Source organism: Harmonia axyridis, chromosome 2, assembly GCF_914767665.1.
Source record: "Harmonia axyridis chromosome 2, icHarAxyr1.1, whole genome shotgun sequence".
NCBI lineage: Eukaryota > Metazoa > Arthropoda > Insecta > Coleoptera > Coccinellidae > Harmonia > Harmonia axyridis.
This window is the reverse complement of record NC_059502.1, coordinates 62,684,732-62,708,740: the sequence shown is the minus strand read 5'-3', so window position 1 is coordinate 62,708,740 and position 24,009 is coordinate 62,684,732. Positions and strand designations below refer to the sequence as shown.

Sequence of the window (24,009 nt, the reverse complement as noted above, 5' to 3'; positions counted from 1 at the left end):
GAATTGGATGATTTGGATGCAACTCCATATATTCTCTCCTTGTAGCTTTCTTATTTTTCTTGTTCTTCGCATAAAGTGAAAATATTTCAAATTTTTCCGCTTCTGTGTAGTGCATATTCGAAGAATAGTTTCATTAGTTACAAACGTATGTCATATATCGTTGCCAACGAGATAAATCAAAAAAGGGCAATTTGAATCATAGCAGCCTTCCACTTGAAAACTGATTACTGAGCATGCCAGTTGGTTCTTGAAATTTAAAACTCTGTGGTACTCAGAATAACAGAGATAGGTCGAACATAAAGGGTATTTCATTTGAAAAAATGAAGTTGCAATCAATATGTTGCCCACTCTGTATATATTTCATTTTGTGAAAACATTTTGAAAAACAGTAGTCGATTTCGTGGAACTTTCGTAGAAAACATTTTTTTGTACCTCTTTTAGTAACAAAGTTGAAGGGGGGGTCAAATTATGGTGAAAAACCCGGTACTTGTTTCAAGGAAAAGCTGAGGACGGTGAATGAAAAATTCGTCAGTCTGATATTTAGATTCTTCCGTAATCTAATCTGATATGTTAAATAAGGCAGCTCCTTGTATTTAATCAAATAGATATCGCTGTTTAGGTTTGTTGCTACGCATTTCTCAGGTTACTAGATTCCAGTGACTTGAGTCAAAACTTTCACATGATAGCCACACAGCATATTGAGTGTACCGATAAGTTATCCTCAACAACTAACCTGTTATCGAACAGAGTAATCTCAGTGTTGGAGCAGAGCCGGAATATTGGTTGATCATTCCTTGCGAATGTGCTCTCGGAGCTGGCATACTCAAAGTGATTGCTTTATGGAACTTCCTCCTCCTTGGTTCTACAGTGACGACAGGAGATACTGCCACTCCGTGACCAAGGAGTTTAGCCGTTAGTTCAGGGTCTATGGGCTGGGCCTGTACAAAAATTACAAAATATGGTATCTTATCACTTATAAAGCTCTAATATTTTAATGGAATGCTGATTCTGTTACACAATATTTGAATTACCCAGGTAATAATCTAATTGATTCTATTCGTAACTTTATGAGCTGCATGTGAATAGATACATACAAGATAAAGATTATTGATTTAACACAGAAAGTGGATAGAAACATTCTCATCATTGCAGCAGAGAAAGAACGAATATAATTAACACAAAGTGATTTAATATATCTTCAGAATTACAATTTTCATGTTTTCAACTTCTAATAGAATATTTTACCTATTCTTATAATCCCTAAATGTTTTATCTACATGATAGAAACATGATATGCACAGTTTCAATGTCTTCATAATTGCAGATGGACGTAGCTCTCTTCTACTAAATCTCTTGTATAGCATTTTTCTCCTCCCTGCATCTCATCTCGATGTAATAGGCATATTTTCATAAAATATACATACATTTCTCTCAGAAAGAGATGAAAATTCGAATTGAACATAAATATCCGAACCAAGATAGCCCCTGAGATAAAGTCAACATCTTTCATTTTCATTAAAACTCTTTCAAATCAGAGAATGATTCAAATATTTAAAATTGTGGGACGATGATGATCATTGCAAAGACCATAGAAAAATGTTTTTGAATATTGATTTAGGTTCATGAAATGTTTCATGTTTTCTATGGAAATATTCTAAGAAAAAAGTCCCATAAATAGGAGCCCTCAAACGCTTTATTTTCGAGAAACAGGGTGTTAAAATTTAATTTTTTTCAAGTTTTTTTTTCTCATTGCACCTTCCCTCGTGAAATATTCAACTCAAATTAAGCATAAATATATCAATTTGTAGTTTTTATTTGCTTATTTGGAATGCATATCTACAGGGTGATATTTTTCCTGGAACAGTCATTATTTACCCAATACATATCTGGTATTATCATCACAAAAAAGTAGGACTACAAGAAACACCTGGTATCTCGAAAACAAAGACATTTTTTTGCATGTCCACAGTGTAGCCGCCAGGACTGGCAAATCGGACATTTTACCGTGGGCGCCAAATTGTAGGAGCGCAAGGTCAGTTCATAAAACAAGACACAAAAATTTTTTTTGGTTTTTTTAAAACCTCCTTTGATAAATTTGACGAGGAGATTTTAAGTTCAAAAAGACGATTTCATATGGAATTGAAACGATGCCTGCTGAGTGGAATAACAGTGGTTTCCTCAAAGGTAATTCAGATAAATAAGGCAAAGCAGGACGGCAAAAATTTATTTTACCGCGCCGCCAAAATATTTGACGGCGGCCCATGTTTATAGAACTCTTCTTGAAATTATCCCACGAATCTCTGATTTTTCTTTATACTTTCAATTCAGGTATAACCTCAATATAAATTATATTATTGTTCAATTATTGGTCACAAACTCCGTAATAATCTTCTTGAGCTCAAGTCAACAAACCCCACTTGAATTTTTTTTTTATCTTCGTCCTTGCCTCTTGTGTGTAGGGTAAAAATAATAATATAAGCTTAGGTGCTGAGTAGTGTCGATTCCCTCAAAATTTGAATTATTTTCCTAGTCCGAAATTTCCAAGAGTTATCGACTGATTGAACACTATTGACTCACCCTCTGCGTGTACATTAAGTTGTGTCAAAGTAATACAGAAATTGAAAAAGCACTTTAGTTCAATCGTATGGGTATTTTTAAATTTTTCTTCCTATGTTCTGGTTCTCACAGAAGGAGATATCCTGTAATGTTCAGAGAACATCATGAGAACCAAGGAAAGGAAGGTAGGAATTGGTGTTCTTTTTGAATTTATGAAGGTTATATGCCTCGGGGAACACCTCCCTAGGCAATGTGTTCCAGAGCCTTGCTGTTCGTTGGATGAACGAGTCTTTGAAGAGAGTTGTTCTGCAGGTCTCCAACGCGACCACAAAGGGTGTGAAGACTGAACTTGACGGGTTAACCTCGAAGAGACTGCCAAAGGAGGAACGATTGTTGATATTTCAGAAGAGCCTCGCCCATGAAAATATCTATAAAATAGAGACAGATCGCAAACTTTTCTACGGTCGGTGTTCCAAAGTAGTGAGCGAGTTTGTAAGCGGGGCATCACCGACGAGACGAATTACCCTTTTTTGGACAGAATCCAGCAGTTTCAGAATATGTTTAGGTGCCGCACTCCAAACATGGGAACAATATTCCAGGACAGGTCGGATCTGTGCCTTATAAATCATAAGTAGCTGACTGGAAGTGAAATAGCTCCTAGCACGAAACAGAAAACCAAGTTTTTGGGATGCACTTTTGGCAATCGATCTCACGTGATCCTCCCAAGAAAGGTTATTGCTGATAGTAATACCAAGCATCGAGATGGATAACTTCAAAGGAAGAGTCACTCCTGACAAGCTTATGTTGGGCATACTGAGATCGGCCTTTCTATAGAAAAGACATGCTTGTGTTTTGTTTGCATTTAAATCCACCAAGTTATTGGATCCCCATTCAAGAATTATTGACAAGAAAAAAATCATGAAAATTTATACTCAACTCAACTCAACCGGGATATTCGGACCCTGAACCTACTCTAGAAATTATCTGGTAAGTTTCGTTCGAGAACCATTCTGTATTTGGCGGCTCGACGGACGTACAGGATTAATTTTGACCTGAAATTCGTCGCCAGTGAGTTAAACGCAATTATTTCTTGGTTCGAAATTAGAAAAAGTTAGAGACATTTTAGCAGAATGATATCCCGCTTTCTGGACAAGCCAAAATTGTTCATATTACAAGAAAAGAAAATAGAGTTTTTTATCTGGACGCCTAGAGGAAGTATGTGCTTAGTCAAGAAAAATAATTACAATTTCCAATAGGGTAATAACATCATACGATATTAATTATTTATCTGGTCAATGTATCAGCAATAGGAAACTGCCATCAACACAACCACCATTAATATCGTATGATGTTATTACCCTATTGAAAATTGTAATTATTTTTCTTGATCAATTATTTCCAAATATTAGCCGTTTCATTTGTTATGTGCTTAATGTTTGGATGAGTGATCGTTTATAAAGCTTTTTTTTTCAGGAATAACTCCAAACATGTTTTTCAGGTACTTAGTGCTACCTTAGATGTTCTTATTGAATGAATTTCCCTTTCAAATATCGAAAAGTGCTAATATTATGTGTGTTATTCCAAACGTAGGTGGAAACTCAATTGAATCAGATGATCATGAATTCATATATGTTCATGATTTCCAAAGGTCATTCAAATAACACACAGTAAATATTCGAAATCGTCGAATGAACAAAAATATGAATTTTGAAAACTTAAACAAGCACTTTAGAATTTGTGACGAACACAATAGTCATACCCTCTTCATTCATTTGAAGGAATATAAAATGCAGGAAGGGATAGGAAAGCCAGCGACACAAAGCAAGGTTCGGCGGCAACAAAACACACAAGAAACAGCAGTAGTGCAACAAAAATTGAAACAAAGTGCATATTTTGAGCAGAGAGCCCAATAAGTCAGTTATCATGGATCGAATTACATCCCATCAACGAACCATGCTTTGCTGTCGAAAAGAATATTTTGAGTACTTTGATTTCACCCAAAAAAAAAGTTGAGTTTCATATTCAACTCAAAATATTCTCGCCTGAATTTTGTTCAATGAAAATTAGTTTATTAGTTCAACTTATATTTATTGGGCACTCTTACTTTTCATACATTCATTTCAGTGCAAAAAAACTAGTGAAAAATATACATTATGAATAGATTACAACAAAAGCACTTCACAATACGAAGATCCTTCGATGAATTCGTGAATTGTCATATCAATCAGAGGAATGAATTCAATACATTTCAACTGGTATATAACCTCAAAGATTGTGACAAATAACTGATGAGTTTTGAAGTCACAAATTCATCAAATAATCTTTTCCATATGAGAAGGTATTTTCATAATGAGCAGCATCAGCATAGGATAATAAATAATTTGAATAAACATAAAAGTTTTTATCAAAGCTTCAGATGAAAATAATCGTTCATATTATTTCGCTCTTTTATATTGATAATTCAACAATTTTGTTTGAACACTTTCGGAACCATTTGTCAACTATCGTATTATCAAACACTGAACATTTTTATTGATATCCAATCTTCCTATTAGCTCAACAACAATACCTACATTCTACAACCTAATGCTAGAGTTTGACTAGAATTCATTCGCTTTTTCAAAGATTCTACACGCAATCTTATGATCCAATGATAATATCAAATTAAACAATTTTGGAGTGCGAAAATATTCATCTTATGTACAGTTCTAAATAATTTGGCATTGTTATATTTTACGACATTTCTTAACGTACTGAACATTTTCTCTTCAGTAGGCATTGTAGCCTTCGAGTATTAAGAAACTGGAATGGATTGTTTGTAGAGATTATTCAGACAGTGGTATTTTGTAAGTTTTTCATTAGATGAGTTGATTTTTTGAATAATGCTCGTTAAATTGCTGGAATTCATTCACATTTTTTTTTGATACGATGTCTATGATGAGTTATTGTCCTTTTCATGTCACTGATTTTGAGTCTTCTGCGAAACCTTTCAGAAATTCAGAGCCTATCCCAGTAATGAGAAGCGATTTTCTGTATGGGCTTCCTTACCTACATTCTTGAGAAATGAAACTCATACTTATTAACTCAAGACCGATAAAGTCTTAGCGAGTTATAATATATGAGTATACAGACTTCGTCATTGAAGAATCCATTATCTCAGGTGGAGCAGGCGAATCAATTATGTGAATTTGTCATTCCATTCTAAATTCCCGAGGAAAACCATACCTTAATAGCTTACAGGAAAGCATATGGTAGGTTCAGTTGATGTTAAATTTTAGATGGGCATTATTTCCATTGAAAAAATCCAAGAACGATTTTTGACGAAGCATTCTTCTGCTTAAATTCATGATCAGCAGACAGAGCATTCATTAAGAATAATTCTCCATGCACCATCTGAGCAGTTTTTTTTTATGTTCTGGTTCCCACGAAAGGAGATATCCTGTAATGTTCAGAGAACATCGTGAGAACCAAGGGAAAGAAGGTAGGAATTGGTGTTCTTTTTGAATTTATGAAGGTTATATGCCTTGGGGAACACCTCCCCTTGGCAATGTGTTCCAGAGCCTTGCTGTTCGTTGGATGAACGAGTCTTTGAAGAGAGATGTTCTGCAGGTTTCCAACGCGACCACAAAGGGGTGTGAAGACTGAACTTGACGGGTTAACCTCGAAGAGACTGCCAAAGGAGGAACGATTGTTGATATTTCAGAAGAGCCTCGGCCATGAAAATATTTATAAAATAGAGACAGATCGCTAACTTTTCTACGGTGTTCCAAAGTGGTGAGCGAGTTTGTAAGGGCATCACGGACGAGACGAATTGCCCTTTTTTGGACAGAATCCAGCAGTTTCAGAATATGCTTAGGTGCCGCACTCCAAACATGGGAACAGTATTCCAGGACAGGTCGGATTTGTGCCTTATAAATCATAAGTAGCTGACTGGAAGTGAAATAGCTCCTAGCACGAAACAAAAAACCAAGTTTTTGGAATGCACTTTTGGCAATTGATCTCACGTGATCTTCCCAAGAAAGTACCGAAGATGAAGTGTTTTCAAGCATTATTCAAAATATCATCCAATCTCGTTGGAATTATCGCTGCGGAATCACTTATCAACTTCCACGTAACATTAATATCAAAAATATTTCTACATCATATTCGTTGACAACAAAGAAAAAATATTTTCTTGTATTATTTACATTTACTTCGTTATCTTTTTTCACCACACCAAAGACCATCTTTTCTTTTTGGGTATGTGATTCACCGTGATTTTGCGTAACATTTCCAATTTTATCCCTTTTCGAGGCTTAAAAAGATTTACCTGAAGTCCCACTTTGATCTTCTTCGTTAACGCCCCCTGTGGGAATACAGCCTGAACTTGCGGTACTACCGTGCTGGATACCATTCCTCCCTCAGGTCCAATAGCATGCACTTCTTGTCTTATTCTAGATATCACAGCAAAATACTGAGGGAAATCTTGTGTTATTATTCTTGTTGTACGTCCGCTGGAGTTATCCTCCAACTGATGCAAATCTGAAAAGATTGAAATAAGATTACATCCAGAATACCAAACTGATGGTTCCTGGGGCTCATCCTCAACATTGGCTGGAGAACACCTCGCCAAAATAAGAATATGAGATGAAATCAGATGGGAAATCTATCGAGATCTGATCATTTAATGAGCAACGTTTCAGGAGAAAAGTTTTTGAAAAATGTTCAAAGGACAATAAGAGAATAATAAATGATTATTCAGCGTCGCTTAAAAAATCTGATAATGATGACTCACCTTCAGCTTCGAAACTGTCTCTTAGAACTTCGTTCAAAACATCTTCTGTTGCTTCGACAGTATGTTCCTTCCAAGACTCGCCATTGTCTGATCTCAAAATAACTATTTCTCGTTCTTTTCCTCTAAGTGCAGCAAAATGTGGAACTTCTATTATGACTGGTCTGGGAACAAAAATATGATTATTAGTTTTTGCTCAATATTTGGTGAAGATATTTTAGTATCCTACATTATTTATTCAGTACATTCATTCGTAGCGTAAAATTAGAATACGATACGTTACAGAGCGCATGTTCGTAAACATGCGCACTACGAAGGCGTAATACATATACTGACTACCCGAGCAAGAGTTCTCGATGATTGTTTTCTCTCCCCTCTCTATCTTGTTGATAGGTATACTTTGTAAAATGTATATGAAAGCAACAACTGGCGAGATTGCAGCAGGTCTATGTGCAATTGGCAATTTAGCTCTTAAACAGATCAAATTCCCAATGCTTGTCCTGCTATTTTATACTCTTATCTGTCAAAACTGAAGCCTGATGAAGCCACAGTGTGGCGAAACAATTGTTACCAGCAATCAAATAATCCAGTCGAAATTATTTTGCTTTATTTTACTTATTTTATTTAGATTTAATTTATTTAGGTATAAAACATCTCTTCCGCCGTTTTCCAATGGATGGCTGTAGCGATAAGTGGTATTCGAAATAAATAGATCGTAGATATCATATGATGAACTTAGGTATTTGTAAACATGACGCCATCGAAATATTACTTGATTTGTGTCTTCATCATCAAGTTATTCTCGATTGAACATTACAGCTCATGAGCCAAATTCTTGTCATTTGCGGAAGGTTTTAATTTTTTGCTTTAATATGAAGAAATCTGCGTCCGAGGCTCATCGAATGCTCTCAAACACTAATGGTTAGGCAGCTATTAGTGAAAGAACGTACAAGAGTGGTTTCAAAGCTTTAAGAACGGGGATTTTGACGTGGAAGACCAGCATGGCGGTGAAAGAGAATAGCTTCTCGAAGATGCAGAATTGGAGGCATTATTTGACTCGTGTCAAACGCAACAGGAATTGTCAAGATCATTGGGAATGACGCAACAAGCCTTTTCAAAACGCCTGAAAAATATTGGAATGATTCAGAAACAAGGAAATTGGGTCCCATAAGATTTGAAACCGAGATATATTGAACGGCGTTTGTTTGCTCTTGAACAGATGTTTGCAAGGAAAAGATGAAAATGATTTCTACATAGGGGAGACGAAAAATAGGCATTACGATAATCCCAAGCGCAGAAAATCATGAGGATATCCTGGCTATGCTTCCACGTCGACGGCCAAACCGAATATTCACGTTTCCAAGGTCATGCTCAGTATTTGGTGGGATCAGCTTGGCGTAGTGTATTGATAAAATCGACTGATACAATCACAGGCGATCGTTATCGAACGCAATTAATGCTTCTGAGCCGAGCATTAATGACAAACGGCCGCAATACAACGAGAGACATGATAAAGTGATTTTACAGCATGACAATGCTCGACCCTATGTTGCGAAAGTAGTCAAGACATACTTGGCAACGTTGAAATGGAAAGTCCTACCCCACCCGCCGTATTTTCCAGACGGTACTCTCTCGGACTATCATTTGTTTCGACCAATGGCACAAGACCTAGGTGACCAGCACTTCCGGACTTATGAAGAATTAAAAAATTGGATCGATTCGTGGATCGCTTCAAAATAAGACCAGTTTTTTCAACGCGGGATTCGTATGCCATCCAAAAGATGGTAGAAAGAAGTGGCCAGCGATGGACAATACTTTGAATCATAAATGTATAACCAGTTTTTTTATAATAATGTCTCGAATTTCGAAAGAAACGGTGGAAGCAAAATTGTACGCCTATGTAGAATATTTAAATAATATAGTAAAGTGAAGCAAATCAGTATATCAGTAAGTTTTTGAGCTATAAAACAATGATAAGTAAAAATTTTCAAATTTCGAAACGTACTTCTGTCTTTATGTTGATTTAATTTTTTTCCAACAATTCAACTAGCCCCGGTTTCCCCTAATATAACAAGCGTTATTTTAGCAGGTGCACAACTGTGGAGGTGAACAAAGAAGTGTCCGCTAAAGAGCCTCACTGATGATTTCAGCATTTCTACCAGAAAAGCGAGCTCTCGCGAAAGTCAGTTATAAACGCGATTAACAATAATTCAAAAAGTGTGCTCACCCTAAAAATTTAGCGCCGACTGGTCCTAACTCCAAGACCCTGCTAGCTAATGCTTCTCCCTCCATAAGAGGCGGAGGATGAGGTGTTCGTTGAGGTCGAACGTATCTACATGTTATCCTGGTAGGGCTTGGAGCACAACGTGGAGGCACTATCACTCTGACTCCAGAATGTCTACAACCACGCATGGCACCTCCTCTTGCATCTACCAGGAACGATACCAAGAAACTGAAAGAAATGATAAAATGATTTCTTTTTCCAATGGCAGATACAGTAGTATTTCATAACAATTTTCTTTTTTGAGTAATATTCAGGATTTTTCTTCCTTATATACTTACTTTCTCCAATGCAATTTCCTGCGGCATTGAAAAATCGAATCAGGGATTAGTATAATTGTAGTGTAAATTAGTAATTTCGAAAAATTACTTTAGTTTTATTTGTTAATTGCTCCAAACAAAGACGATCAATCGGAATTCATTATAAAATTTTAGTGATCTCGTCACTATACTTCAAATGCTGAAGTACTGAAGTAAGTACTGAGTTGAAAAAATCGTACAAAATAAGATATTCAAAAATATTCTACCAAGCGCCCTACTATAACCTTCTCCGAGAACATTAAAGAAGACTTTTCCAAGTTTTAATTACCGCTTGTTAAAATATGATTAGCAAAAGTGATTAGCGATCTATATTTCAAATATAAAACGGAGCAATATAAACATAGTAAATCGAATTGTTGAGCATAGGGCAGCTGTTATCGGTCAAACAGTTGTAAATCCTATCCCTCCTTCGCGACTAACAGACTGGCATGATATAAACAGTGAATTGATGATTTTTATATTCATGTAATATCCAGTTATTTTTCCCTGTAGATAATTGAGATGGTCAACCGGATGTTTGAAGACCTATTAGTTTCTTCAAGTGTCGAGGGCATAACAGTTTCAATGAATTACAGGGAACGAATTGTTATTGTACATATAATGTAAAAAGGATGTTTTATTCTTCGAGATGTCGAAGACATGTCATGAAGTTGTAAATCTTGAAGAGATTTACTGGGGGGTTGGGAAAGTTCGAAGACAACACGGTCATACCAGATGTGTCACATCTGTGTATCAGGTTCTAGTCCTTCTAGAATATTCGATTTCCAGGAATCCGCGAAGATCTTTGTGAGCGGTACGGCAAAATTCTTATTGGACTAGGGGATGGTACTTTCCCTAAGGGTGTGGTCAAGCCGAAAGAAGGGAGGTCGATATTCGAGACAGGGTAAGTTCCAATCGGCAGACAGACAGTTCAGATTGGAGTCGAGAGTCAGTTCAAGTTAAGTCGAAGACGAGTAGAGTTCAAGGCAAGTCTAAGACGAGTCAAGTTCGGTCGGTAAGACGTAAGACGAAAAGAAGGTTCGCGGACGAGTTAGAGACGAGACGACCGAAAACTCGAAGTACGACGAAGACGTGATAAACGAAGACGTTTCGAGTAATCAACAAACGAGTTAAAGACGAAATTCAGTACTGTTGTGAGAAACTTGTAATTAAGACGTAATTAGGATCTTCTCAATACTGAGTTTGTACTGTATAAGTGTGGCTTTGTATATAGATATAAATAATTGAAAAGAGTTTAATTATTACAAATCCGACAAAGTAACGAAGAAGACGAAAGGCCAGGTAATCGAATCATACCTCTAGACGATCGATTAACCAAGCCTACATTCATTTTACAGAAAAGTAAGAAAGGAAATCTACGAATGAAATCAAAATATTGCTTACCCGATATTTACTGGATGTCTCGAAAGGTCTACATTATCTGTAGCTTTCTTGATATATTCGACATAATTTGGATGAATGTGTTCGGGGCTTATTGCGTCTTCTATATGCCTTGGAGGGAAGGCATTAGGGTCGTCACTTCCCACCATTCTGTTCGAGTCGACCCTTTCGTCTCTTGTGACGTCAATGGGTAAAGAGTCATCTCCTAAAGATTTCATCTCATCTGCAGTCAGATATCGATATGTTTGGTCGCCAAGTAATGTGTCTTCGCCTGAAAAAAAATTAGTGAGCATTATACAAGAAGTCAAAATATACAGGTGGATTTGAAGTATACTCCATTTTATCTTCGAAGGTCTATTCTAAAGAAGAGTTTGTTTATAGAGAAACCACTTAATCTGCAGAATTCCTAAAATGAATGAAGTCGATCATTCTCCGGAAATCAGGTAGTTATCTAGAATATTCAATTTTTTTTTCTGATGAGAGATCAACTCTCAACAAGAACAAAAAATTCCTATCTAAGTCTACTTGCTACTGCTAAATTTTCAGCTATCAGGCTCATTTCTATCTATAAACTACAATATTCACTAGGTATAATCGAATTCATTCAATCATTCTATGCTCAAAAGAAACATTTACATACATTGATAAGTCAATTGATACAAAAGTGGAATATAATCACCACTACATTTACTTCGATCTTTTCTTATATATTTTTTGGAAGAATGTACTACGAATGATTGATTAGCTGATTTTCTTTGTATTCCTCAATATATTCTACATATTACTAGACTTTCAATCAATATAATGTACTGGTCCTACCCATTATTCAAACCATCAAAAAATTATTTCTGATTATTGTATCCGTAGAAACTACAGTTTTCATTCTATATTTTTTCAAAATATCACATCTATTTTTCATCGAAACTTAATAACGGCTTTATCATTTCGAGTAGGAACTCAGTTCAATACTCTAAACTCTAAATACTGTTTGTGTGTCAAGGAAAATATATATTTTGACAGTGAAAAGCTAGTTAAGGTTGAATGAAATATTCACATTGATAAAATGTTGATAGCAACATACCAAAACATTGAATGTTTCATTATTTTACGTGCATATAATTGAAATTATGACACTTTCAAAAATGAGCTGGGAAAAACTGATCTGTTCACAGAACGAACAATTGACATATCAACATTTTCATGTGAAAATAATTAAGCAGATGGGATGACTATTACTTATATATTCTTTTTGTTCTTTGTAATTTTTCGTTGAATTGAGAATTTTCGACTTACGAGTAAGTAAAGTTGTACCATTAAAATATGGCAGATACACATGTTGCTCATGAAGTGCAGAACCGTATCCTTCCAAAATATCTTCGCCTGTTCAAGTGCCAAAAGAATTCAAAAATAATGAGCAAACATGTAATGCATCCACATTAACGAAAAAAGCTCCAAGCAACATTTTTATGCGAAATTGGTACTAGTAAAGGAAGATCATAAATCAGTAAGTACATAATTGTATTGGTAGGTAGCTCCTATTGATGTTAATCGCATTTTCTTGTAATGAAAAATGTAGTTTTGATCAGAATTGTAATAGAAAGAAAAAAGAAGGAAATAATGATTTCAGGATGTTTTTTTGATATTTGTGTAATATTCTCATTTCCCTAAACTTTTTCGAAAAATTCAAAAAACAAACTAAATTGAAATATTCACATTACTGTTCAGGTATGTTTTATGTGAATAATGGATGAAGATTTGATGATATTATTCTTGTTGACTATATAAAAAAAAAAATTGCAGTGCCAGATCTGTAATTCATGTAGGTTGCGAAAAAAATATTACATTCAAGCGATAGTACATATCAGCCAATATTCGCCACATAGAGGCAAAGAGCAAAAAATCTTGATGATAAATTACAATTTCATTTGAACCAGTTCTACCACACATTTTATTTTGAAGAAAAATAATTCATCTTTGCATACTGATCATAGTACCTACTATGGAAAATAGTAAGATTTAAAACCGAGTTTAAAACACTTGGCAACATCAAAGCAAACAAGGCAAAATGATAAAATCCCACCATCACCCGAAGCTCGGCTCGCGACAGCTTCAGGAGCTTTTTGGCGTAGGTAGGTGAAATCTTCACGAATTTCTTTGCCTGAACAAGTCTAGGAGTGTTAGTCCAGTGGATTGTCCTGCTGTTCAACTCCCATAGCTGGACCGCAGCTTTATATTGGTCTTTTCCTATCCCACAGAAAGGCTCAGGTCCAGCAGGTGTTAACCTTGATGCACTTTTTGCAAGTTCATCAGCTCTTTCATTTCCTTCAACCCCACAGTGCCCTGGTACCCATAGTAGAGTCACCTTATTTCCTCTGGCCAGTTGCTTCATAGTGTTACGACACTCCCAAGTCAGCAAAGACCCCTGACAACACGATTCCAGGGATCTCAGCGTGGTTTGGCTGTCCGTGGTGATGTAGATATGCGCCCCCTTGAGGTTCATTTTGAGACACTCCTGGGCGCATACATAGACATCCATTATCTCGGTCTGTAGAATCGAGGGCTCACTTCCCAGGGCTTTAGAGATCCTCAGTTTAGGTTCATATATCCCAATGCCGGTGCCCTTCTCTGTTTTTGATCCATCTGTGAACCATATGGATGACTTTTTGTCCAGACGATTTACGAGAATTATTGCACTAGGACGGTCATTCATAACCGTTTCAAAGGGCGTTTCAAAATCGTAGGTGCCTTTGTAGTTTGCAGTTTCTGCAACCTGATGCGTCTGGTGACCTCCTCGGTTTTTGTCCACCATGCTAGAGATGCATAGGTGACAAAAGAGCGTACCACCGCTGGGTATAACCACAGTACCTTTTTCGGTTTCACTCCCCATGTCTTTCCAAAGAGTCTTTTGCATGCCCACATAGCCGCCGTGGCTCTGGATAGAGTCTTATCTATATGTTTCCCCCAGTTCAGTTTACTGTCCAGGATAACACCTAGATATTTGCACTCACTAGAGAAGTGCAGAGTCTGACCTTTTAAGACCAGAGCTCTGAGGTCGAGATTCCTTCTTCAAGAGTGAATGGAATTATTGATGTTTTCGAGGGGTTGACAGTAAGCCCCTCTTCCCCGTGCTACATATGATAGTATTTTTGTGTTAATTTGATGGGAGAGATCTATGCAAGATTTGAAATTTTTCATTTCTTCTGTTTTTTAAGTATTCAATATAGCAATGGACTTGAACAAGTTTTAGTAACATAATATCGAATATTTAATTATCAACTTGTATAAAGAAACAAAGATGTGATCATGCTATCATGAAAACATATAAAGCAGAATGACAATAAAATAAAAAACCTAGCATACCTTCTTCTTCCGAGTCAGATAGGAAAGTCTCATGCATCAGCTCTGGTGCAACAACGCGATATTTCTCTTCCGATGAAACTGGACTCTGAGCCGTTTCCGTGACCTTTTTCAAGGTATCGATGACTGTGATATAGCCCAATTTTTGGGCAATATGTAACGGGGTTTGTCCGTTCTGAAAATACAAATTTGAGTATAATACGAAAGTGATTGTAACGTCTGTGGGAATAAATATAAGAAAATAGTTTTACGGCGTGTAGACAAATTTTCAACTCTGGAAAAAGTACCTCCCCGGGCGGGATTCGAACCCGCAACCTCCGAATCACTAGTCCGTCGCTCTACCAACTGAGCTAACTGTTGCGGAGGATCTTCAATCCCTCGTTAGCTCAGTTGGTAGAGCGACGGACTAGTGATTCGGAGGTTGCGGGTTCGAATCCCGCCCGGGGAGGTACTTTTTCCGGGGTTGAAAATTTGTCTGCACGGCGTAAAACTATTTTCTTATATCTAAGTATAATATTTCGACAGAAAATTCGAACACTCACGTTCGTAACTGCATTGGGTTGTGCAGAATTGTCCAATAAGAGGTTGACAATATTTGTGTGGCCTTGCTGGGCTGCCTGATGAAGTGGTGTATATCCAAGGGAGGTTGTGGCTTTTACATTGGCTCCCTTCGACAACAAGAATTTCACCATATCAGCTTGCCCGTAGTGGCTTGCTATGTGTAAGGGGGTGTAACCACCCTTCGTTTGTTTGTCGATTTCAGCACCGTTTTTATGCAACAGTTCTGCGACTGATACTTTGTTCTCTTGTGCGCATAAGTGCATAGGCGTAAGGCCATTCTGAAAGAAAAAATAGTTATCAATATCCTGATCCCAATCCTGATAATTGTAAGGGGTAATTTCTAGAAACCTTTAACCATACTGTTGAAAATCAATAAAACAATGACGGAGCTACCGAAAGTACCTCTGTCATCTTGTGGTACCTATTTCTCATTTTCAATCAGGCAATCCACATAATATTCTATCATATCTCCAGATATCGTGGTTAAAATTTTGTATCGGAATAATTCAGCCGACAATAGGTAGGTCGTCGGTACTTGACCCCGCCAGCCTGACCTAACGATCAAGGCTGAACCAATAATAAGTGGACTTAATTTCAGTGCTTTCCTCGTTGTTTTCTAAATCCTACTAGAATTTTTTCGAGAATTTTCGTACATATGCAAAATTTCAACTTGATCGGATCTATTTTAAATGAAATATTACATTTTTGTTTGTCGATATTCTTGAATTTTCTATGATTTTGGTTACGTTATCCATACAATTTTGCATGAAGCATGCAATTGGTTATGCTACATATAATAACATACTATGATCTCTTCTAATCCTAGGACATATTTACGAATTCCTATTTATTATTGCATATTCCATTATAGATAAATTGTCAACTTGGCTATTTTCACGCACGAGGCAGTGTAGGCCCATTATTTTTATAAAACGTTTTTTCGAAACTTTGTACAGATACATGATATCTGGCTGAATCAATTTTTTCGCAGGTGGAATCTTCGATCAACCAGTGTTTATTTACTATTAGAGATTAGACAATGTTAGAAAGAACCAAATGTATTGTTTTTGAGTCAGCCCAATTAGCTGGTTTAAATTATATATCAAGCCTTCGTATTGAATTATTGAAAACTAGTTTCGATTGAATATAACTCTCCTCATTCCTATCAACTAAAGTCTATTTAAAAATGAAGCTTTACTGTTAAACAGTGTCCTGCAATAGTGCGTTAGGCTTCCATAGCTGCCAAACCAGACGTTTTAGTAATTTAGTTGGAAAGCATTCCCTTTATTTTTTCAATTTTGCATCTCTGGAAATTATTTTCTGATATAAAGGTGTTTCCAAAATTATTCAACAAATGAGTTATTTTTTAAATGGTACATCCCTTATATCTTTGCATATTTTCAATGCTTTTCAATACCTTTATCATGATACAAAATATTAGGGATATCTTTCCAACGGTACGGATCTTATTCAGAAAAAAGATTTGATCATAATTTCTTTTAACTTAAGAATTTGCCTAGTCATCGTTCCTAAATGATCAACTTCTCTTATACAGGGTGTCCGTTATCAATGTTCGAATATGAAGAATTTAAAATTGTTTTTTCTCGATTTTTTCAAATGTAACACTCTGAATTGAGTTTAAGTTAAAAGAAATTCCGTACCGTTGAAAAAATATCCCTAATATTTTGCATCATGATAGAGGTATTGAAGAGCATTGAAAATATGCAAAAATTTAATGGGTGTTCCATTTAAAAAATCACTCATTTGTTGAATAATTTTATTTGGGAACACCCTGCATATCAGAAAATAATTTCTGATGAAAGGAAGTTATTCATTTATGACTTAGATTATACAAGATAATTCCATCAACATGGCCTTAGTTATATTCCCTGCATTTCCATAATAAGGGGAGGATCAATGGTTAAGAAGAAATCCATAGAGTTTTCACAATCATATCATTCAACCTTAAATGTCTTGAAAATGACGTTTTGCAAGAAACGATTGATAATAATAGAAATAAAATAATTGTCTAATGAAGACATTGATGTACAAAAAAAAAGGTGATAAATGGAGGAAGTGACTCATAGAAAACCTCAGAATGCAATTCATTTATTCTGGATGGTCAAGTGAAATCTACAAAGGAAAAACTATTTTTTTGAACTTTAAAAATTTGCATTCAATCACCAGTGCCAAAAAATGATGAAGGAAATTAGTATTTCATTAACAAGAAATAACAGTAACTTCTAGCTTTCGAAGATGGCAAACATCGTTGTCGAAACGTTTTTTTAAACACTTTTAAAATTTTTTATGTATTAGAATGACGTTACTAAAACTGCTTTATAACATTCTGAACTCAAAAAAATGAAACCTCACCTTCGACTGAAAATCAGGGGTGGCGTTGTGTTCCAACAGAAGCGAAGATATTTCAACATGCCCCTCCTGCGAGCTAAGATGTAGAGGTGTGAACCCAGCTTTACTCTCAACGTCCGGCTTCGCCCCGTACTCCAGAAGAGTGTTCGCTATGTCCATCTGATTCTTACGGGCGGCAATGTGCAGAGGTGTGTGGCCATTCTTGGCCTCCGCGTGCGGGGAAGCCCCCTTCTCCAAAAGCAATAAGGCAACGTTTTGGTGATCGTAATGAGACGCCACGTGCAACGGGGTTACGCCGTTCTTTCCCTGAGCATCAACCGGTGCCTCCTTCTGTACTAACAGCTTGGCGACCTTGAGATGTCCATACTTGGACGCTAGGTGTAGGGGTGTGAAGCCTTTCTTTGTTGTTGGATTCAAGGAAGCTCCGTTCTCGATCAGTACAGCAGCAACCTACAAATACAGGATGAGGAGTTAGGTCTTTAACAATGTAGGGAATCTATCGATTCCTTCGAAAATAGTCCGAGAACTGAAGAATTCGGTGTACAAACTAAGGATTATCAAAGCCTCACCCCTAAGGGATCCGTGGAAAGGCTTTGCTAACGGTCGAATGGAAAACAGCCTGAATGCCCATAAAACTCGGCATTTCAGGGCGAATAATTCAATTGAGTTCAGACCAGTCTACAACTACAACATATGTTCAACACTTGCACCGACAACGAGAAGAGTGAAGATTTGCACATCTATCCCGAGACCGGCGAAAAACTACCTGCGACTGAGCCGCAAAGACCCAAGTGTCCAGCGGCCTAAGAATCGATTAGACATATTATCATCTTCTTCAAACTCTTTCAGTGGGTTGAAATAAATTGAAATGTGCGTACTCATAAACTTATTTTTTTGAATTAAAATGAGGAATTCATCACGGTTCTTCGAATATTCCCTGATAAAATCATTGATAAATAGAATAGATATAATATCCGCAAATATATTAAACTACGTCCTCATTTTAGGAGCACAATTGAAACTATACATCTGAAGATCGAATTTCTCAAACTTTCATGAAACAAGAGTAAGGACATAAGAGTGTAAGTGAAATTATGTTAACAAACTATTTCTACTGAACTTCGCACAAAAGTATTTCGAATTGACATAGCGCTTATCGACTTTGTGAGATGAAACCTAAAGAAATAATTGTGATTTGTCATTGATAATAACAGTTAACCTAAATTCAACTAATATTTTTCTGCCGCTTTTTTTGACTTCACTGATGTTTCATCCGATTGAAATAACAGACACCAAAACTCCATATTTCATTCACTTCGATAATCAGAAAAATTAATGCAAATTAGGAGAACAGTGTTACAGGTTGTGAAGTGGTGCATGATCTTCTGATCTTGCATAATTTCCGAAATCTACTCGATACTAATTATTCCCTGCTGATGACAAAACTGCGAACAAAACTTCAATTTTCGAATTTTGACAGAAATCGCATCTTATGTTGGAATATCTGATTACATTTTTAGACGCTCAATGGACTCATGTTATACTCAAGGTTGATGTGAATACACTAATAGTAGTGTATTCACATCAACCTTGAGTATAACATGAGTCCATTGAGAGCCCGAAATATTTAATACTTTCCAATTAGTCATAATTACCTCATCTTGACCTTCTTTCGCGGCGATATGCAATGACGTATACATATCCTTTGTTGTGTTGTCAATCTTAGCGCCATGTTGCAAGAGCAACATAACGATATCGACATTTCCTAGACGAGAGGCTACATGTAAAGGAGTTTGCTGTTCTCGAGCACGCGCGTCCACTTGTGCACCATTCCTGAGGAGAATCCTGATGATGTCAGTCTGAGAACAGAATTCAAATTAATATTTATTCCGTTTGGAAGACTTAAATTTTTGTGTTACTCACTTGATTGGCTCTTGCCGCTAGATGAAGGGGCGTTTCACCCCGTACAGTTGGTATATCCGGACTAGCGTCATGTTGAAGAAGGTATATGACGATATTCATGCAACCCATGAAACTGGCCACATGCAAAGGAGTTAAACCACTTTCGGTCGTAGCTCCAATACCTATAAATAATAGAAAATCAAGTTTTCGATTATGAATAGAAATTGTATGTCATTTCGGTACTTTCACCAGCAGTTAACTAGACTAATCTGACAGTGTGAATTCAGCTCCCAGCGAAGACAATTAAATACATAATAGTAAACTGCCTGCTCGAAATATTTCGTCAAACCATTATTCATCGACTGTGTCAGATGAGTGATGACACGAATGAATCATATCTGGTGACTTCAACATTGACGTTCTGTCATACTCCCGCGACTCTAGAGATTTTCTTTCTTTAATTGAAATGTTTAATGTTAGCTTAAGTTTTGCATGTGTTACTCGTCCTCTATCAGGAACATGCTTGGATAATATGTTATCCAATGTTAGCGGTTTCTGTGAAACATTGCAATGCCATATCTCAGATCATGTTGCCTTGAAATTGACAGTTCCTGATATCTTAGTTGATAAGTGTCAGATACAGAAGTTTTCTATAAGAAAAATGAATGAAGAAGTTGTAAATGACTTTCTTGAAGCATTATCAACTGTTTCATGGGATAAAATCTATGATTCATCAAAAGATGTCAATACGAAGTGGTCCTCTTTCATCTCTATTTTTCAATCAATTTTTAATACTTATTGTCCCCTGAAGGAAGTCAAATACAGATCACGGAGTGATATTTGTAAATTAAGTCCGCATATTGTCGAAAAAAAGAAAATTCTGGATAACCTTCTTGTTATTTCTGAATCACGACCTGAGTTCAAAAATTTGTACCGATCTTTTAAGAGACAGTATGATAGCTCAATTACCCAAGCTATTAAATCTTATTACAGCAACTTCATAGCAAATTCTCAGAACAAATCGAGGGCGGCATGGAGGGTGATTCATTCACTATCAGGTAAGAGCACTGAAAAAAACTTGCCTTTTCAGTCAGAAAATCCTGTTGATCTTTGCAACAGTTTCAATGATATGTTCGTGGGAGACGTTGCCAACCAGACGAATATTGGGATTCCTGGAGCAGTCTCATCCTTAAAATCTTCTCACGGTATGAGCAAGTCTTTCTATTTCTTTGATGTCACAGAGAGAGATGTTAGTGATGTCGTTAAGATGCTGAAAACCTCTAACTCTTCAGGTCACGATGGAGTTCCGATTTCGATAATAAAAAAATCCATTCATATAATAGGAGGCCCTCTTGCTCATCTTATTAATTGCGCTTTCCGAGAGGGTTGTTTTCCTGACGAGCTGAAGATTGCTCTGGTCAAACCACTCTTCAAGAAGGGAAATACCTGTGACCTCAGTAGCTATAGACCTATTAGTATTCTATCTAGTTTTTCTAAGATATTTGAGAAGGTTTTTGCCGTCAGACTCATCAGTTTTTTTCGAAAATTTAATGTTCTTGCTGATAGTCAGCATGGTTTCACGAAAGATAGAGGTACCGAGACTGCTTTATTTGAGTTGCTAAATTCTGTTCTTTTGGCGCTTGAGAGTGATGAAGTTCCATTGGCTTTGATGTTCGATTTGACCAAGGCTTTTGATTCCATTGAGCATAGAACCTTATTGGCTAGACTGGAGTTATGTGGGATTAGGGATATCTCTTTGAAATTTGTTGAGAGCTACCTAAGCAATCGACGTCAGAGGGTTACCCTCACTCTAGATGGTGCAGTCCACTTCTCTGGGGAACGATCTCTTACTAGGGGCGTTCCTCAGGGAAGTGTACTGGGCCCTTTGCTTTTTATTGTTTTTGTGAATTCCCTTTGTTATATTAAGACCTCTGCTAATTGTAAGTCGATTCTTTATGCTGATGACAGCAATTTTTTGATTATATCAGGTGATGTCGAGTCCTGTAGCAGGGCTGGAATGGATACGGTTTTGTCTGTTGATAGATGGTGTAATGAAAGTGGTCTTATTCTAAATCATAGCAAGACTCAAGGTATTTTCTTTTATGGCAGCCAGTCGGTGAAGAACTATCCTCCTTTTTTGTGTCATAGTAACGGTCAAATTAAATTGGAGGATTCTGTAAATTTTCTGGGAGTTGCTCTAGATAAACACCTGCGGTGGGATCATCAGGTGTCTAAATTGGGGAAGTCTCTCAACTCTTCGGCGTACTTGATTTTCATGATGAGGGACAAGTTGGAGAGTGCTGTGGTGAGAGCTCTCTACTTTGCTAGTTTCCAGTCTGTGCTGGCATATGGAATTATTTTTTGGGGCAGTTCGTCTGGTGCCGATGAAATTTTTCTCATCCAGAAAAGAGTGATGAGAATAATGAATAGGTTGGGCTTTCGTGAGTCCTGTCGCGGAGTTTTCAGATCTAATGGAATCCAAACTGTCTTTGGTCTTTACATTTATCGCCTATTTATCTTCCTTAAGTTACGGAAAAACTATTTTTTGCCATATGTCAATAAAATTAATACTCGTCAAGTTTATCCTTTCCTTCTTCCTATTCACAGTACTACTAGGTTTGAAAGGGGACCACTCTATATGGCCATGCGTTTATTTAATTTGCTTCCTAAGCAATTACAGGTGGTTGAAGATATAACCTTGTTTAGAAGGCGCATTTACAATTTTATTTTAGATTGTGAACCTTATTCAGTTGATGAGTTTATTTCATTTTGTAGAAAATAAGCTCTTTTATGACTTGTCTCTATTTTATTCGTTTGCATTGATTTTGATGTTGTGAATAATTTTTGAGATTAATAAATATTATTGTTATTGTTATTGTTATTGTTATCTTGAATGAATATTGCAACCCCCTCGAAAACCCATATCTCGATTATTGAACCATAAATGAGTAACTTACATGCGCCGTGATTGAGAAGGAGTTCGACAACTTTTATCCTATTCTTTTTGCAGGCTATGTGAAGAGGGGTGAAACCATTCAAGGCTCGAGCGTTTGCATCTGCCTGACGATCGAGCAATAATTTCGCCACCCTAACATGTCCACAATGGGCGGCCACATGAAGCGCTGTCAAGTAATCCACAGTTACCTCGTCCACAGGAGCGCGATGGTACAGAAGGATTCGTGCGGCATCCACGTGATCTCCTTGTGCTGCCATGTGTAATGGTGCTAGGCCGTTCTGTGGAAAATCAAAAGAGTAAAACAATTTTCGAAATGTCTTTGATCCGAAAATTAAAAATCAATAAATATTTTTCTCGATAACAAAGACATAGGGGTCAAAATTGAGAAAGGCAGAAAAATCTTATTGATTCATTTGATCAATTTGCTATATCTGCACACTGTTTAGGGGTACAACAATTCCATTCAATCTTGGATTATACACCCAGTTCCAGGAATGTCCATTGAAATTTAATGCGGCATTAAAATTTCAATCTTCCATTAATCTATGCAGGTAGCCAATAGGCTTCACCCAATCGAGGATTAGAATTTTAATGACGGAATTGGACCCATCCTTGGTACAGGAAGACTCGTCGCTCCAAATGATCTCATTATAAAAATCTGGATCTGCATGATGTTTTCGCAAAATTTGCCGGCAAAATTGAATTTCGTTGAGATGAATAATTATGCGAGTAATATTTTCGCACGTAAACAATTGCCATTGTTCACTTAGTAATGCAGCATCGAAGATTTCTTAACAGAATTGAAAAACTTGATTTTGTCAGAAACGTACCCATTTGGATAAAAACAGCCATATCTTTTTTCTTCGAATAACAAATGACTTGTGTGATACCGTTTTGAAATCACTATAAAATAGACAATTTATTGGTGTAATTTGCAGCAGTAGCTTGGCACATTTTGGTTCCACTACGATGGGCTAAACTTCATGAACAAAATAATCCACTACCAAAATTTCCAATAAAAATATTTCTCATGGCCCCCCTTTAAAATGTTCGTAGTGTAAACTTTTTAGTGTAAACGATAAAATCATTCTTCAGAAATATTTAACTGGAAAAATTAACCAAAAAGGTGTAAAATTGTACCAACCGTAAGGACAAAACTATTGAAAGAGGCAAGTTTTCATTATTTTCCCAAAAAAAATTTATCTCGAAAACGGAAAAACTTTTATAATGGGAATTTTGTCATAGCAGGTGGGTTATCCTTTGATCTACATTCTCCCTCGGTTTGACGTGGTCTTTACCGGACACCCTGTATATTGCAACTCATACTTTTTACTTTGGATCAGTGATACTCAAGAAGAGGGAATCATAATATCAATGTACTTTATATCAATGAAATCAGATGGTTCTTTAATAAAATGAAAAATTTTTTTCCAGTGTACTGAAACCATTTTACCTGCTGTAATTTATCACAATAAGAACTGAATAAAAACATAGTCTTCATTCTTTTTTGTTCACCTCTGTATATAATGAAAAACGAAGTTACTGAGGACAACAT

The 24,009-nt window shown here is 36.5% G+C and overlaps 1 protein-coding gene across 16 annotated transcripts in view; it reads right to left on the bottom strand.

The window, feature by feature from the left end:
• Positions 1-24,009, bottom strand: part of LOC123672919 (ankyrin-2-like) — a 178,751-nt gene that overhangs the window by 101,231 nt on the left and 53,511 nt on the right. For 15 of the 16 annotated variants that reach the window (XM_045607269.1, XM_045607272.1, XM_045607275.1 and 12 more), the window contains 12 exons: positions 22,456-22,732; positions 19,520-19,680; positions 19,252-19,455; positions 17,600-18,046; positions 15,208-15,504; positions 14,669-14,840; positions 11,312-11,579; positions 9,890-9,907; positions 9,555-9,779; positions 7,331-7,491; positions 6,866-7,077; positions 734-938 (listed from right to left, as the gene is read on the bottom strand). In XM_045607269.1, coding sequence (XP_045463225.1) covers positions 734-938; positions 6,866-7,077; positions 7,331-7,491; positions 9,555-9,779; positions 9,890-9,907; positions 11,312-11,579; positions 14,669-14,840; positions 15,208-15,504; positions 17,600-18,046; positions 19,252-19,455; positions 19,520-19,680; positions 22,456-22,732 — 2,647 coding nt within the window. The remainder of the gene's footprint in view (positions 1-733; positions 939-6,865; positions 7,078-7,330; positions 7,492-9,554; positions 9,780-9,889; positions 9,908-11,311; positions 11,580-14,668; positions 14,841-15,207; positions 15,505-17,599; positions 18,047-19,251; positions 19,456-19,519; positions 19,681-22,455; positions 22,733-24,009) is intronic. The other variant, XM_045607271.1, reaches the window with a different exon arrangement.